Genomic DNA, 17,796 nt, shown 5'->3' with positions numbered 1-17,796 from the left:
GTATTACGTTGATCAATTATGCAAGGAATTTTAATAATGATTTTGTAGCGTAAACAGAATCTTGGAAATCACTAAATGAACATTGATCAGATTTGTTTTAATTTCCTATTACTTGCCGAATATCCCGTGAAGCATGGACATGTATAGTACTGTCAGCTTAACCAGGCGATTATCATGCTGATCGTTCTGATGTTTGGTTTCTCGAAATGGACATGCATACCAGCAACGAAAACAAAATATACAAATTGCAAAATTATTCCGCGAATTTCCTAGCGTCATCACTCAGGTTGTCATAAACTGAATGAAATTCTCTGGAGGCTGATAAGGGACAACTGAAATTAGATTAAATTAATACGCTTGAATTATTTCATAGTTTACTGAAGCTATCATTCCCTAATACTTGATCTGTTCATAAGATTCATATAGTTTTGTTTTTATGAATGACCAAATCGCCTGAGAGTTAAATCAAATTTTTTAACACTAGTTCCTTTGTTGCTCCAGTCAATATCTGTCCCGTAAAAGAATGAAAACAATACCACTGCTGTTTCAATACGCTAACACCAGAAATAGACATGTGTAGTGGTTTACCTCTGATTGCTTTATTAACTTGTGTAAGGTTAAACTATATCTTACTTAATCAGGGGTTAAAGACCTGTGTAGGACATTAATGGACTGTTGTCTGACCAAATCGATCACAAAAACAAGCGTGAGCCTGAACAGTAAGGTAAACAATGATATAAGCATCCTTTGTTTTTGTTTTCCATCCAAATCGACCACTGCCTACACGTACCGTCTGTTACCGTGATGTACTGATCAAGCTGATTGACAGTTAGGTAATAAACATTTCCATTGTCTTATGTCACTGCCTAAATTTCACTAGGAACATGTCAGATGACATCGTAAATTTTATTTCGTGGCGGTACATAATTAATTTACATACGATTAGAACGAACGCGACGAACTAATGACAACATAACGACACATGTTAACCCTTGTCATCCTAACCTTGGGGATATGTGTCAACTATTTGCCAAAAAATACCTAAAAATTATAGACATGTTGATTATAACTTAGAGTAAGTCAGGTCGTTACCCAAAGCATAGTGAGTTCGCGATAGAAAGGGTCCTTTTATGGAGAGTGAAGACTAGTAAATGTAAAATAAGCGATAATATCGTTCATTTATAAAGTATAGTATTTTAACTTTGCATTTAATTTGCATTAAGTATATTGTATAATAACTTAAATATAGTAATACAGAAGACCACTCGCTAGTTATTTGAGGAGGTTGACCACTCCCTGGTTATTTGAGGAGGTTGACCACTCCCTGTTAACTGAGTAGGTTGACCACTCCCTGGTTATTTGAGTAGGGTGACCACTCCCTAGTTATTTGAAGAGAATGACCACTCCCTGGTTATATGAGGAGAATGACCACTCCCTGTTAACTGAGTAGGTCGACCACTCCCTGGTTATTTGAGGAGGTTGACCACTCCCTAGTTATTTGAGGAGGTTGACCACTCCCTGTTAACTGAGTAGGTTGACCACTCCCTGGTTATTTGAGGAGAATGACGACTCCCTGGCTATTTGAGTAGGTTGACCACTCCCTGTTAACTGAGGAGGTTGACCACTCCCTGGTTATTTTAGGAGGTTGACCACTCCCTGGTTATTTTAGGAGGTTGACCCCTCTCAGGTTATTTGAGGAGGTTGATAATGCCATACCTTTAGTCGGATTTTGTTCGTGAGTTAAGAACTCACTTACAGTTCCGATAATGTCTATGTGTTTGTATTTGAGTTTATCTGTAGGGCGGTGTGTGTCTTTTCTAATTTGATTTTGGCGTTATTTAGTAAAAAAATTATCTAGGTTTACGTATCCTGCACGATCGGTCACGACCGTTTGATATTTTGATTTCGTAAAATGTTGACAATTTAAGTTCATATCCTTGTCTTGACGTGGTTAAAGGTATTTTTGTTTAATTTCCTCTAGTTTTTATTGCTGCATGAAATGGACGGAGTTTGACGTCATGTTAGAATGGATTTATTTTGTGTGTACAGCAAAACCCCCAATAAAAAAATAAAATAAAAATTGAAGTTATAGATTCTACAGGATAACAACTTACGCTTCAAGTCATTTCTCTACATTTAACAAAGAAGAGAAAATCGGAAAGCCGTATTATCTTTCTGTTGTTGAAGTTAATGCTCTAAGCGCATCGACAGAATATCCCCTGCATAAAGATAGGCATATTGTTAATTGGATTTTATTGTTTCGGGTTGTTTACGGAATATCCATTTCAAACGATTACTATATGGAACTCGTAACAACTAGCGATATCATTGGACTGCAGATTAGTACTTGTTTTGCTGTTCATTTCAGGATATCGTTGGTCAACGTTTTGTTAGCTTGACAACAAACGCTTAAGTGTAAATCGGAAACCGAGATTTTGTAAGCAATAATGCAATTCCTTAGTAAATTTATACATGCACTGTTTTAAACGTTAATAATGAAAAAAAGAAAAACAAAAATGGAAAACGTTAATGGTATTGGCTCTTTATGAGTTTAGAAACAATCATTTATGTACTCTAATAAACGTTAAGCTGACTAAGTTTCCCCCCAATAATCATTTATGTACTCTAATAATAGATGACTAAATCCCCCCCCCCCCCCCCCCCCCCCCCCGCATGACTGTTAGCAGACGACTAGAGAGTTTACTATTGCTATGCTACAGTTGTTATTGTACTTGTGCTATCACCAGATTATCGGAACACCGAATCTCGATGTCTCTAATGGGGTCATGCATATTGCCGTCTGGAAAGGAGACAATTACAGATAGCTGGTGATCGAGTGAAGGCCTGTTATGCTAGGCGACGTGGGTTCTATCTTTCAAAGTGTAGTCAGCTTACAGGGTCAAAAAAAAGATTTTACCTGGTAACGTTATATCAGACGGAGGAAGTCATATTGAACATGTAAACATGAAATATCTTTATTTTATTCTATGTGAGTCAAATATTTTTAATAATCAACAGAAACCATCGAAGTCGACATTTCCTATCAGTTTTATCAATTTTACGGTATATATATATTATTATTTTTTGCATAAATACATAATCTTACCGCAGATGGCGGAAATAAATCACCTCCATTTGCTTTAAGAGATATTTTTTAAGTTTACGTATAATAACTTTTTGATCAAAGGGATTAAATTTCAATACTATGACAAGTAATTAATTTCAAGAAAGAGATGAAACATATCATGCACATTGTATTCTCATTAATACAACATCATTCGTTCCCAGTAGATAATCTAGCTACCTTCGCTCCCAGTAGATAAACCAGTTACATTCGTTCCCAGTAGATAATCCAGTTACATTCGTTCCCATTAGATAATCCTGTTACATTCGTTCCCAGTATATAATCCAGTTACATTCGTTCCCAGTAGATAATCTAGTTACATTCGTTCCCAGTAGATAATCAAGTTACATTCGTTCCCAGTAGATAATCCAGTTACATTCGTTGCCAGTAGATAATCCAGTTACATTCGTTCCCAGTAGATTATCCAGTTACATTCGTTCCCAGTTGATAATCTAGTTACATTCGTTCCTAGTAGATCATCTAGCTACATTTGTTCCCAGTAGATAATTCAGTTACATTCGTTGCCAGTAGATAATCCAGTTACATTTGTTCTCAGTAGATATTCTAGCTACATTCGTTCCCAGTAGATAATTCAGTTACATTCGTTCCCAGTAGATAATCCAGTTACATGTGTTCTTAGTAGATAATCTAGTTACATTCGTTCCCAGTAGATCATCTAGCTACATTTGTTCCCAGTAGATAATCCAGTAACATTCGTTCCCAGTAGATATTCCAGTTACATTCGTTCCCAGTAGATAATCCTGTTACATTCGTTCCCAGTATATAATCCAGTTACATTCGTTCCCAGTAGATAATCTAGTTACATTCGTTCCCAGTAGATAATCAAGTTACATTCGTTTCCAGTAGATAATCCAGTTACATTCGTTGCCAGTAGATTATCCAGTTACATTCGTTCCCAGTAGATAATCTAGTTACATTCGTTCCTAGTAGATAATCAAGTTACATTCGTTCCCAGTAGATAATCCAGTTACATTCGTTCCCAGTAGATAATCTAGTTACATTCGTTCCCAGTAGATCATCTAGCTACATTTGTTCCCAGTAGATAATCCAGTTAAATTCGTTCCCAGTAGATAATCCAGTTACATTCGTTGCCAGTAGATAATCCAGTTACATTCGTTCCCAGTAGATAATCAAGTTACATTCGTTCCCAGTAGATCATCTAGTTACATTTGTTCCCAGTAGATAATCTAGTTACATTCGTTCCCAGTAGATCATCTAGCTACATTTGTTCCCAGTAGATAATCCAGTTACATTTGTTCCCAGTAGATAATCCAGTTAAATTCGTTCCCAGTAGATAATCCAGTTAAATTCGTTCCCAGTAGATAATTCAGTTACATTTGTTCCCAGTAGATAATCTAGCTACATTCTTTTTAGTAGAATATTTAACCATCTTGGTGTCATGTTGATTAAACATTCCATTTTCGGTCTGATGACAAAAGTTACTGAATTGTAAGACAACTGGAAAACTATAACAATTGTTTTAAAGAAAAGGCCAGTCTGTCCACTAAAACACTGGTTGGATGGTAAAACAACGGATAAGTAGTCGTCAGATTAATGATGACTGCATAAACCTTTAAGTTGCATTATTCTACGTGATATCAATAAAGTGTTGCATTTGTTTACCGATATAAATGTAAAACATAAAAAAATAAACGAATAGATAAATAAACAAGAAATGTAAGCGGACAACAAGTCTCTTTTTGCGTAAACTTTATTCGCAATTATTATGTAGTTAAATATATGTTTGTTTTTCATTTGCTTGGTTCGGTTGGATTGTATTATTGAATGATATTACAAAGAAAACTTAATAATACCAACTTTAGTCCAAACTTGTACGCAACTAAAAAAGAAGAAACTTTGATAATTATTTCCCTTTATGTGTAAAAATATTCAAATGTTGTGGGATTAATTTGATTTAATTAACAAACTTAAAACGCTGAGGTTATGTTAATGTCAAAATCGTGACAACGAACACGTTAATGATTTCAGGGGTGTAAGTCACTACCAACCACTGGTAGCTCACACCCGCTACTGGTAAATCACACCTGCTACTGGTAACTCACACCCGCTACTGGTAAATCACACCCGCTACTGGTAACTCACACCCGCTACTGGTATATCACACCCGCTACTGGTAAATCACACCCGCCACCCGCTACTGGTAAGTCACACCCGCTACTGGTAAGTCACACCCGCTACTGGTAAGTTACACCCGCTACTGGTAAATCACACCCGCTACTGGTAAATCACGCCCGCTACTGGTAAATCACACCCACTACTGGTAAATCACACCCACTACTGGTAAATCACACCCGCTACTGTGGAGCATCTGTCACAAAACAAACCCACACTTTTAACTTAATTATCAATCAATTTAATTATAAAATTATCGACAGAAAAAGTTGACAGAGATATATTGTTTCGAACGTGGCTAAGTTAATATAATTATTGTGTGTTATGACGTTTCAGTTCAAAACTAATTGTTTCTGACAACTAATTAAAATACGATGTATTACAACTCAATCAGAAGGGCGTTTTTCCACTATCACCATCAAACATGTCAATCGACACAAATATTACTGTAAGAACAGACCAATAGTGCTGTAAAATGATTGACATTAACAAGAAAAGACAAAAGTACAATGGTTCTTTCTGAATTGAAGCCAATTAAAGCTATTTTAAACGAATCACACTGTCTAAAATATAAGTTATACAAATGGAAAAATTAAACAAACCTTTTGCATTAAGAGAAAACATCTGTTGTCTAATTTCAGATGTAAACCAGTTCTGGCGATTTGTACTTGACTCGATGAGGAACCGGGGTCAAAGTTCCGGTCGAACCAGCTTCAGTGTCGTATACGACCCGTCCGGTAGACGGACAGTCACAACGTCCAGCTCCTCCAGTGATACCGGAAGTGGTTCTGGTATCCCTGGCAACATTGGATTCGGTACTGGTTTCCCCAGAAACACTGGAAGCAGTGCTGGTTTCCCTAGAAACACTGGAAGCAGTACTGGTTTCCCCAGAAACACTGGAAGCAGTGCTGGTTTCCCTAGAGACACTGGAAGTGGATCGGGTTTCCCTGGTTCCAGCGCCAGTACGGGCAGTTCAACAAACACAGAAAACCCACCCCCACCACCTCCAGCGCCCGCGTTCCCAAAACCCGCTATGCCAAAATCGAATCCGATCGTGAAAAGACCAACCATCCCAATGGATAGTATAATTGAGGTTAGTTTTCCTGAATGTAAGCATTGTTTTTTCTGAAGGTCCCTGACGTTGTTATAATCTACTTACCTTACATTTTGTAATCTTTGTTGTATTATAGTCAATTAAATAGTGTCTTTAGCATTTTATCTTAGAGTACAAAAGAGTTTTAAATAGTTATCAAAATTATGAACACTTCGATTTTTTTTGCACTTTTGTTTATATTTGTTTGTCGGAGTATTCTTATTTTACCTCTGTGTTTGGCATTCGTGAAAATATCCGAAAATCTTACATTCTTATAACATGTATGTGATGATCTGTGTATATGATGACAAAAACTGAGTAAATATTTAAATGAGACGGAATGCTATATACTTTTCAGAAGGCTAGTAATCTTTATTCAAGCCCGTATAAAATTGTCTAATGGCATAACCTCTGGTTTAATTACAGAATACTTGTACTAATGAGTATAAGGCGTTGGAGGGACACACACTATGTATGAGGGATGATTCTCGTGTAAGGGTCAGTGGGGTGTCGGAGGCTGACAAGAAAATGATAACCGATCTACACAATGATTACCGGTCTAAAGTTGAACCTCCTGCCACTGATCTCGTCACTCTGGTAAGATTATAACCTAATTAGCTAACAATTCTGTATTCTTATATATGATTTTGGTCTACTGTTCAACCAACACGGGTTTATGATTTGGTTTGGTTTGTTTGTGTTTTACGTCCTATTAACAGCTACGGTCATTGAAGGACGTGCCAGGTTTTGATGGTGGAGGAAAGCCGGAGTTCCCAAAGAAAAATCACCGACCTACGGCCAGTACCTGGCGACTCACAAACCCTTGATCCAGTGGTGGCGGGCTAGTGGTAGCAGAATGTCAGACGCCTCAATCACTCTGCCACCGCGGTCCCTGTACGGGTTTATGAGACACTGTCCGTATTACAAATACAGGGAATACTACCAGCCCAACTATGCAGCAAGATAAACATTTACTGTCGAATAAGATGCTTACGTGGACATTACTGCAGTGATGGATCAGTTACTGTATATTATTTAAAACACTCATTGTTTGGATACTATCTGTCCCGTTCCGGGGTACGACATTGCTTTTTCATTATTAAAAAAGAGTTAATAAAAAAATAATAATGCCTTAAACCCGTTCGAAACCCCCATGTCGTTGATGTAGTATGTAAATTCCATATACACTCTACGCTATCAATACTATTTTGACCATCCCCTAAACACACCCGGATGTTTATTGAATAACAGCCTGACATAGGTTGTTCTGCTAGGGGTACTAATGACGTGTAGTGTTGCCTCAGTCACACTGTAAAACCATATAACCCTCAACAGGCGACAGCCGTACTTTTTATACATCACACAACTTACTACGGACAATACAATGTTTGTTTTGTACTTAATAGAAATGGGACGAACGCCTGGCATCTGTGGCACAGAAATGGGCAAACCAATGTAAAGCTGGTCACGACAAAATGAGGAAAATACCATGTAAGTTGTATGGGGAAAACTGTGACCATATAGTCCGGGTAGGTGGGCATGTGTTGGTTGGGGTTACCTTGGGAATGGTAACGGTACATGTAACAATAAAATTACTATTTTCTAAAAGTGTCCGAGTTCCTACGTTTACCTTGCATTCGTTTTGATTATGTAAAAGAGATGTCCTTACGGGAATAATTTCAACAACTTAAGGGGATAGCTGTCATATATATATGGGGAACAACTATGATATGTAAACGAAAATGTCAATTGTAGGAGAGATAAAAGTGAGCTTTTAGGAAGATAACTGTGATATTTATAAATAAACTGGAGAATTGCAATAGTGTAGGCGGAAAACTGTGACAGGTTAGAGGAATAAATATCAGGGGGTGAGGAAGGGTCGTAACAACACTTTACATTAACGGCAGGATTGTCAGGTTTAAAAAAATCTTATAAAATTCTTCTCATAAAATTGAAGAGAACACAGGTTTTCTAACCATTACAATACAGATGTAATCGGAAATCACGCATCAACATCTGTATTAACATTATCGATATACAACAAACATCTATAAGGAAGTTTACTCTCCATTCTTTGGTATATGTTATGTTGTAAGTTTGACCAAACATACGCTGACTGCCTTTAGAACTGTACATTGGGTGGAGTTGTGCGTGACATAATCTCACTAAGTTATCACAATAGATATATGGGTGGGGTTGTGCGTGACATAATCTCACTAAGTTATCACAATAGATATATAACGTAAGACTTTTCCAATAAGAACACCTAAAGATCCAATCTCACTTATTTCGAAAGAATTCACACATACATCTTGTCCATTGGTCAGTATAATTGTTGACTGTCGTAAGGTGCCTCTTTTTAGCGATCGGGATGTCGGTTGGACAAAACGTGGCGGGGGGATACAACACGTGGGAGGAGTCGGTATTCCACTGGTATGACGAAATCCGCATGTGGAAGTACGGTGTAGATCCCGATTCCTATCTCGGCCACCTTGGCTGGAAAAAGATCGGTCACTTTACCCAGGTATGGCTTCTTGTAACGCACTTAATCTAGCATTGTTTTTTTTTTATATTTAGGCATGTACGCATACAGGTATATCGGTAAACATACTTAGTACTGGCTTCGTTATAGTTGATACAAGACGAATTATTAATGGTGCAGATTTAAAACAAAAAAAATAGATAGTACAATCACTTCAAAACTAATAATTTAGATGCTTTCAATAAAGCATTCTCCAATGATGACTCAGTGAGACTAACATTGGTTCTTCAGATTGTATACAAAATCAGTTGCTTAAGTTGATAAAATACCTTTTTAGAAGATGTTGCAGTCATTTTATTGAAAAGTTATTATTTAACTTTGATTTCATACAACCTAGTGCTTTCTTTTTTGTTCATTGTTTTGTTTCATGTGTTATATATAAGTAAACTTTGTTGACAGATGGTCCAGAACGCCACTTTCCTGGTCGGCTGTGGGTACGCTGAGTGTCGCCGGAGCCGTTATACCCGCTACTATGTCTGTGATTACGCGGCTGGGTAAGTTATTAATACTGCTTAAAATATTTAAATATTTTCTTTGCACAGGACCAAAATGTCTTCTTCATCAGTTATCAGAAGATGTTGCTTTTCATAAATCTGTTATGTGCGTTCGATCGTGAAACTTCATAAAATTATGTACATATGCTGTTATACTGCTGAGTCTGCAGTTCTCTGAGTTCCATTTATCACCTTATTGTTGTATCTAAACCGCATTGATACGGATTACTTTTTGAATAATTATCATTCTGCTGCCTTATTCGAGAAAATCGTGGACTCCCTTGGATTTTTAAGATTAACGATACTCTAGGTCCTCTCGAGGAAATCCAAACAGTGTAATACATTGCTTGGATATTTTGGATATTATCCGGTGGTTCCTGCAAGAATACAACATTACAGAATTTTCCCTGGAAAATATCATCTTTATCCGCATCCTTGTAGAGTTTTGTACTATTATCCTCAGAGTGAAAAGGTCTCCAATTTCCTCTTTGGTCATGTATTGTGTCCTTCTTCGCACTTGATTCGTGATCCTTCCGTCGACAGCTCCTTAATTATATTGCCTTTATTGTGAGGGAGGTTTGAGCTTGATCTATTAAGTGTGTCTTTGTTTATAAGGAACCATGCCTGGTTCTCCTAGATGTCTTTTTTATGATGTCGAAATGCACGTGCTTATCTACTATAAACTTATTAAATGTACACAGTGTTGACCAGTTCATAGCTATATCTTGTATGCTGCAGTAGTACCCCTCATCTTTTTCTTTTATACTCAACACATATCAGTACAATAGGACACACGCTCAGAACCAGCACTTTGCACCACAGTATGCACTAACAGCATGGTAAAGAACAGTTATATTTTGACAGTAAGTGGTTTTTATGCAATATTTTTATCAAATAAAACAAATTGATTTTTAGCCAATCAAACCTAGCCTATCCATACACTGCAGCTCGCCCCGGAAGTGGAGAAGGTCGTTGCTCGGTGTGCCCAAACACGTGTAACAAAGGCCAGTGTGGTAGGTATAGAAAGAGTAAATTTCAGGATATAAACGTATAATAGCTAAGTATAACATAAATATCTTTTCAAAATGAGTTCTACACTAAGAAATATATACAATATATAAACAATATCGATTTTGAAAAAAAAAAAACCATAAAAAAAATGACAACATAATGAAAAAATATAATCGCTTTTGTCTGCTTGTTCACGATCCGGAAATCGAATATAAATTGGAAAGTGTAGGCAGTGCAAATTATTCGAAATAGTTCATGGGATATAACTCTTACAAGTAGTTTATAACCTGTACATAAAACAGGAAGTTTAGTACGCAAATGTATTACAATATATATATATTATTTCAAATTAAGTTTATGTGAACCAATCGAGTTGTTTCAACAATGTAGAACGTCATTTCATTTATACGATTATCTCGAACATGATGTTTAAGGAATTTAAGGTGTATGTTCACGATTTTTTTTAAATTGACACCAAGTCATAAGAAGCAATAGAGAAACCAAACCAAAGGTTATCTGTTGCTAATTTTCAGATTGTAAAGGACTTGTGTGTTTGAATGGCGGAAAACTAGATCCTAATTCGTGCACATGTACATGCACGAAACTGTACGAAGGGAAAACATGTGAACAATGTAAGTACCAACTCGGTTTGTCGTTCATGTATTCCGTATTAGTTAACGTTAGTCAATTGTCATTAAGGAAGGCAATTTTTTTTTATATGATATATCAAATATAGTATCCGTTATATATAATTTCCATCAATTTTGATAAACAGAAATTTATTTAAATATGCAAAAAATGGATAAATGATATTTATAGTCCAGTTTACATTGTGTTGGTCAAACATGTTCACTGATATGCTATTTATATAACAATTCGCTGAAATGCCGTAATTTTCTCTGTGTTAAGTGGTATGCCCGGCCAAAGACAAGTGGATTTGTCGCCGAGACTGGCCAGAGAGCTACTGTGACGCATATACCAATGTTCCCGAGGAGTGCCCACACATGTGCGGCATCTGCAAATGTGAGTACAGCCGCCAAGTGGCTCCACATTTTTACTCAGAAACCATTGATTTGTAAAATGTCACCTAATAATTTCCAAATAATTTAATAAATCTACTTCGTTGTTAGCATTCGTAATTATACTAATGAGTGTTTTGGAACGACCGGTAAATATAAAAAATAACACACACAACACAGTATTTCTTAAATTAAATGCAAACTATTCTGCTTTAATTTTCCGGAATTTTACAAAAAAGTATTTGGTTGTGGTTTGATCGGGTTTAACATCTTTAAAACAGCTAATCTCATTTAAGGACGCGCACAGATAGAATCAAATGAGAAAGTCTAGCCATGTGTTTGTTGTCGTTTCAGCGGTGACCGGAAGTACGTCAAGCAGTCCGGAAGTGACCTACGTGTCGTCATCTGGATGCCAATATCAGGGCGTGCGATCCACTCTAGGTATATTTGATTAATTATTTCAGGACGAGTTTACATTTACTGCGTAATTGCTCAGTATCATCTAATGAATAAGTTTGTATAAATAAACAGTACCAGTAGTCTGATCACAGGTTAGAACATCCTTGTTTGTTACTAGTGAGTTCCTATCACTTGTGTGTTGCTTTCCTAACGTACATCCGATAATATTTCACAACTCATGACAATATTTCACAACTCATGACAATATTTCACAACTCGGAAATTTTCATTGTAATTAAGTTCTTGCTAGAACATGAGTCATATACATATTTTCATACAACCTGTTAAATTAGTTTACATTTGTCTTAATTGACTAAGCTAAATTATGACTGATATTGATTGACATTAGTACAGAGGTTTAACAATTAAATACAAAATAATATAAAAAGAAAGATAAACTCCTTGTTGGTTGGCTGCTACTGTCAAACAGAAAGATTGAATATGATAATATAACATATAAAAAAACAATTTGAATTGATTTGAATAACTGTTTGTTGTATTTTCAATAGATGAATGTAAGGCCTATGGCAGAGGCGGAGATGACATCCACGCATGTGCAACCAAGGGTGGGAATATCACGTGTACCGACTGCGATAAGTACTACAACGTCAAGCGTGACATGTGCCCGGTCATGTGTGGCCTTTGTGATCGTAAGTGTCACGGTCGAAAAGCACCTATATTCCTGTTGACTATTAGAATCTCGAGTAATATTACCAGATCAAATCTATTTCTCTATTTATTTTACTGCCAACTGCCGATACCCTATACTTTCCTGCAATTCTGAGGATTGTTTTAATCACACCTTTTCCCCCATAATTTTCAAGCTGAGTAAGCGATGACGATGTAATTAAACTGAATGTTGGGAACTTTATTTCTATACTAGCAAAATGAAAATGTCCAGAAAATGAGAAAAGGCAGACAATTAGGCCACTTCGTCGGTGTGTTGACACCTGGGCATAAAAAATATGATTCATAACTTTGCTTTGCAGCTCAGTGTAACGGGAAGGAATGTAGAAATGGCGGAACACTCGACACGGTGACCTGTTCATGCAGTTGTCAGCCTCCGTATGAAGGAGACATGTGTGAAACAGGTATGTTGACGTGGTCATACCTATGTATTTATATCAGCAACGCTGGCTTAACAAAACTTACAGGCTTTCTTAGTTCGGATTCACAATTTATTTGGTAACATAGCTTGTTTGGTTTTAAAGTTTGTTTTATGCAAAAAACTTTTTGTCTATCTCAGTTTGTATGTTTTTTGTAATTTCTTTTATCTAAATCTATGATTTCAAATTTTCTTTGGTTTAATACAGTTTTGTTATTTCGTGGTCACTACTCCTGTTCTCGTTTTGAGAACGTAGCATTACTCGGATTTCATCAAGATTAAAATTGCGGTACTCATTTCGCATGAGATTCCATTTAATATGACATTATGAAATAAACTTGGAAGGTTTAATTTAAGGATTGTAGATTTTAACAGGACACCTAGATTTTATCAAAGTTGTCGGGGTTCGCCCATTTATGTTTGCTTTCTATGGCATCATCTCTTCCTATTTTCTTTATGGTAACGTTTCCTCTCATGTAATCAGTGAATTCCGACATTTTATTTCACATTCAAAATGCCGTTTTTTAACTTATCGTAGTATTGAAAAAATAAATTGCTTTCCATGCATATCGCTAGGCATCTTGAACAAATCAAACAGCAACAAAGTGCCATGTAATTCAACACAAAGAGATTCTTTTTTTCGTGATAGCGAAGTTCGACTATATCTGTCGTGCTATATTATATGCTGTTCTCAAGAAACCACTTAATATCTGATAGGTTATGATACATTGACGATAATTTGTCTATCTTTTGACAATGACCTGTGTTTTTTCTGGAAATCAGAGCCCCTCTTTGTGTCCAAGAACACAGAAGTTAACGCCCTCTTTATACACATTTAATTGTTCCCCAGATAGAGAGAGAATAACTTTACTTCCATAAAAGAAATATTTGTTTTCTTTCTGGACAGTGGACTGTGCTATTCCAGACATGCCTCACTGTCCCTACTGGAGCGTGGGACACTGTCGACAGTACAGAAACGTACCCTCAGACTGTCGCCATATGTGTGAGCTTTGTCGCTAGCATGCACCTTAGGTAAGCTAAAAGTGTCCCGTTATGGAGTAATCACAATTTGTGATGTTATTACCAAGGTCTTGTATTTTAAAGAACAACAACTTTATTTCGACGATAATACCTCACAGAATTGAAAAATATTTTAATAAGATTTATGATAGCTATTTGTTTAATGTCTAATATCCTAACCCTGCACGCTCCAAGAAAAACGGAATTGCAATATTACATCTATTCCTCATTTATCTACTACTGATGAGCGGGATATTGATCTTAGTTAATTTAGTCTGGTCTTTGTTTACAGGTGACAACACAGACGAAATCCTGTACAGAACTGACTCGGAGTCACAGCTTTACCAGCTAACACTTATAAGGTCATATCACGTGATCACTCTTTAACTTACTGGCTGACCTGTTCAATACGACACTTGGCACGCCTGTGATAAACTAACAAGTAACATTTGACATAGGGAAGCTTTAGCAAAGAATTATACTTGGTCATTCCTACAAAGCGTCAAAGTCTGTGATAGTATTCCGACAAAGACACAAGCAACTGTCACAATATTGTATGTCATAAAATGACAGAAAAAAATCAAAAGCACATTTCCTCGTTGGTTCAGTCATGTTGTTAAAAATATAGACATATCCCAATGATAGTTCCAATTTGTTACATAACTTAAATAAATTATTCTTATATAACAGGAAACGCACCGATCGGATGACGATAGCTTCAACTCATGACTCGCACCTCACAAACATAACGACCTACTATATATTCACCGTCCTGTATATCAAGTGAGATATTGTTTCGTTAAAACGTTAGTTTAAAAGTTTGACGATATGTCGCAAACTGAAACTAGTCGACTTAGAAGAAGTCTTATGTTCATGTATAAATGTAAATATGATATTAGGCACTTGTATTTAAAATTCTGTGCTCATCTACGTTATCCAGAAAAAAAGCACATCGGTTTTATCTTAAGAAGTGAAGACCCATGTTGCTGGAAACCCTCGTAAACACGGACCAAGAAAATTCGAAAGACGATTTCGTATTCAGAAAACGCCTTTGTAGATTGAAATGTTTGGAACTGGATTTACTGTTCACAGAAGTGCGTTTAACTGGATTAAACTTTGATAGAGAGAGTAATGAAATAGCACACGCCAACAGTACTCATGAGTAACTAGAAACTATTTTAGTTACCCTTAGTACTGAAAAAGGCTGATGAGTTTAAACATGTATATATCATGTATCCATAACAATAAATTATTATACTGCCAAATATTGTGTTTGTTTTTGTATAGTTGTTATTTTGGATGCATTAATAACAAGAGGCCCAAGGGCCTTAGCGGCGGTCACCTGAGTTATATCATAGGTACTGGTAGCTTTATTTTGTTTAGATGTGATGTGGAAATCAGCATGTAAACTAAGTGAAATACAATACTTGTCATATCATCAAAGGATAAGAATTTGAACATATTGGTAAATGTTCCATTTGGGGCCCCGCCCTAGCCCCTGGGGATGGGGTAGGAATTCAAATTCTACTATGTAATACCCTCATTCACCAAAGATGATTCTGACTAAGTTTGAGTAATTTTCTGCTGAAAATGGATAAATATACCCAAAAGTGTTATTTCCCTATATAAACTATAGCAAACTTTACCCCCTCCCATAGGGAGAACGGATAGCTCAGGGGTCCTGCAATTTGACTATCTTTCTTTTCATGTACTGAAATTGAATGTTGTACCTCTAAGTCTGGAGAAAAAGATTTTTGAAATATTGGTTAATTTTCCCTTTGGGCCCCGCCCTGGTACCCTAGGGTTGGGGTAGGAATGTCAATTTTACAATTTGAAACCATCTTCCTCCAAGGATAAATTCTCACCAAATAAAAATAATTTCCTACAGAAAGTTGTCAAAATATACCCAAAAGTGTTATGTCCCTATATAAACTAAAGCAAATTTTACCCAATCCCTCCCCAAGGGAGAACGAATAACTCGGAGGTCCTTAAATTTACAACTTAAATAAAGCCCCTGATGATCTTTCTTTCCATGCAGAGAAAATCACTGTAGTACCTCTGAGTCTGGAGAAGAAGATTTTTGAAATATTTCCCTTTGGGGCCCGCCTTGGCCCCAGGGGTTGGGGTAGGAATCCTAATTTTACAATTTTGTAGCCTCATCTATCACGGATGATTCTGACCAAGTTTGAAGCTTGAGGAGAAGTTGAAAATGTAAAAAGGTTACGCACGACGGACGACGGACGCCGACGGACGGAAAGCGACTAAAATAGGTCACTTGAGCAAAGTTCAGGTAACCTAAAAAGGAAATCTAACAGATCCGTATAAGCAATCTCACACAAATGTTTTTTCAAGTTTCTTCAAAACTTTTTTAATGGCTCTTTGTATAATGTAGGAGACACGGTAGTCGAGTGATAGGACGCTGGGCTCGTGACCGAAGGGTTGCGGGTTCAAGTCACGGCACGGCACTGTATTGTATCTTTGAGCAAGATACTTTACTCCGCTTGTTTCAGTCTACTCAGCTGTAAATGAGTACGTGGTTGGATAGTGCTAGAATTGTAGAATGCTAGCTGTGAGCGCCGCAATGGAAGCACCGGCTGTATACTCCCCAGGGAGCTGAGAAAGATATTGTCTGGTTGCAAAGGCCCTATAACCACGGTTAATAATTTGTGAACCGCTTTGAGACGACCTACGAACTAGGTTGTGATAAAGCGGTATATAAGAACCACGAATTATCAATATTATTATTATTGTTTGTGAAGATAAAACTAATGACTGACCAGAGAATGTTTAACTTTTGCTACCTATCTCGGGGGAGCATTCAACATGGTGTACGTAGGTACAGAATCCTCCATTTGCTTTTCCTAGGGAAGGACAGGAAGCTTAGTAAGGTCCCTATACAAATTGTATATCAACATACTATATTTTACACTCATAAGAAAGTTTTAAGCGGCGTTCAAATGTCTACAAACTTCCCTTGCCATTAAAAAGACATCACATATAAACACACTTGATTTACATGAAAAATAATATACTTTGATTTTGACAAAGGTCTGTTTTTGGTTCTGCTCATTAGAATGCCTTATGGTTTTGTTCAGTTCTCAGTGCGAGTACGTGACTTTGGATTTGTCCTAGATTTACATGGCGAGTGTCGTCGAAGAAACAGAGGTCTCTTACCATTCCGAAGAGCTTTGTCTCATTCTCTTAATCGTTTTTAAATGGTCTCAATGTTAATATTTCATTTGATTATTGTTTGCCCTCGGTTTGTTGTTTTTAGTTCTTAATACGGTTTTGTTGACATTATAACATATGCTTATGCTTCTATGTACAACACTGGCTTTAGGAAGATAGAGGTACGTGAAGAATATGGTCAAAGTTTATCGTTTCAATTGGACATATGCGTTTTCGTCGTGTGCTATGAAGGGGAGTGTTTTGATCATGGTGATTAGTGTGTCTCTATTTTGATGTCATTACCTCCGTCTAGGTTTACACGTCAGTGAAACAGAAGACCCGTTCCCTTGCATACAGGCAATAGTGTCTTACTTCTCTTGTACGTTGTGAAGCGTCTTTAAGTAAACTTTTCTTTTGTTCATATTTTGCACAAGCGTTATACATTTTAAGTTGTGCTACTTGTAACATTCCCAAGACATTAGTTTTGTACAGCCATGCAGATTTTATAATCAACGCTATGTCTTATAGTCACAAGGCATATTTGTACGCATTTCAGAGATCGACATGTTATATTTTGCAATCTCAAGATATTTTGTGTGGACCTCAT

The 17,796-nt window shown here is 36.7% G+C and overlaps 1 protein-coding gene across 1 annotated transcript in view; it reads left to right on the top strand.

The window, feature by feature from the left end:
* The window catches only part of LOC110457814, a 29,328-nt gene extending 14,042 nt beyond the window's left edge, over positions 1-15,286 (top strand). Inside the window, exons 2-14 of the mRNA XM_021509240.1 lie at positions 5,920-6,371; positions 6,798-6,968; positions 7,778-7,862; positions 8,735-8,895; positions 9,313-9,407; positions 10,323-10,420; positions 10,952-11,050; positions 11,328-11,441; positions 11,792-11,878; positions 12,406-12,546; positions 12,886-12,987; positions 13,909-14,033; positions 14,314-15,286. Of these exons, the coding sequence (XP_021364915.1) occupies positions 5,920-6,371; positions 6,798-6,968; positions 7,778-7,862; positions 8,735-8,895; positions 9,313-9,407; positions 10,323-10,420; positions 10,952-11,050; positions 11,328-11,441; positions 11,792-11,878; positions 12,406-12,546; positions 12,886-12,987; positions 13,909-14,021 (1,718 nt within the window). The 3' untranslated portion in view covers positions 14,022-14,033; positions 14,314-15,286. The remainder of the gene's footprint in view (positions 1-5,919; positions 6,372-6,797; positions 6,969-7,777; positions 7,863-8,734; positions 8,896-9,312; positions 9,408-10,322; positions 10,421-10,951; positions 11,051-11,327; positions 11,442-11,791; positions 11,879-12,405; positions 12,547-12,885; positions 12,988-13,908; positions 14,034-14,313) is intronic.
* The last annotated feature ends 2,510 nt before the right edge of the window (positions 15,287-17,796 follow it).

Source organism: Mizuhopecten yessoensis, unplaced genomic scaffold (genome assembly GCF_002113885.1).
Source record: "Mizuhopecten yessoensis strain PY_sf001 unplaced genomic scaffold, ASM211388v2 scaffold9311, whole genome shotgun sequence".
Taxonomy (NCBI): Eukaryota; Metazoa; Mollusca; class Bivalvia; order Pectinida; family Pectinidae; genus Mizuhopecten; species Mizuhopecten yessoensis.
Note: the sequence above shows the minus strand (reverse complement) of the source record. Positions and strands in the feature narration are given on the sequence as shown.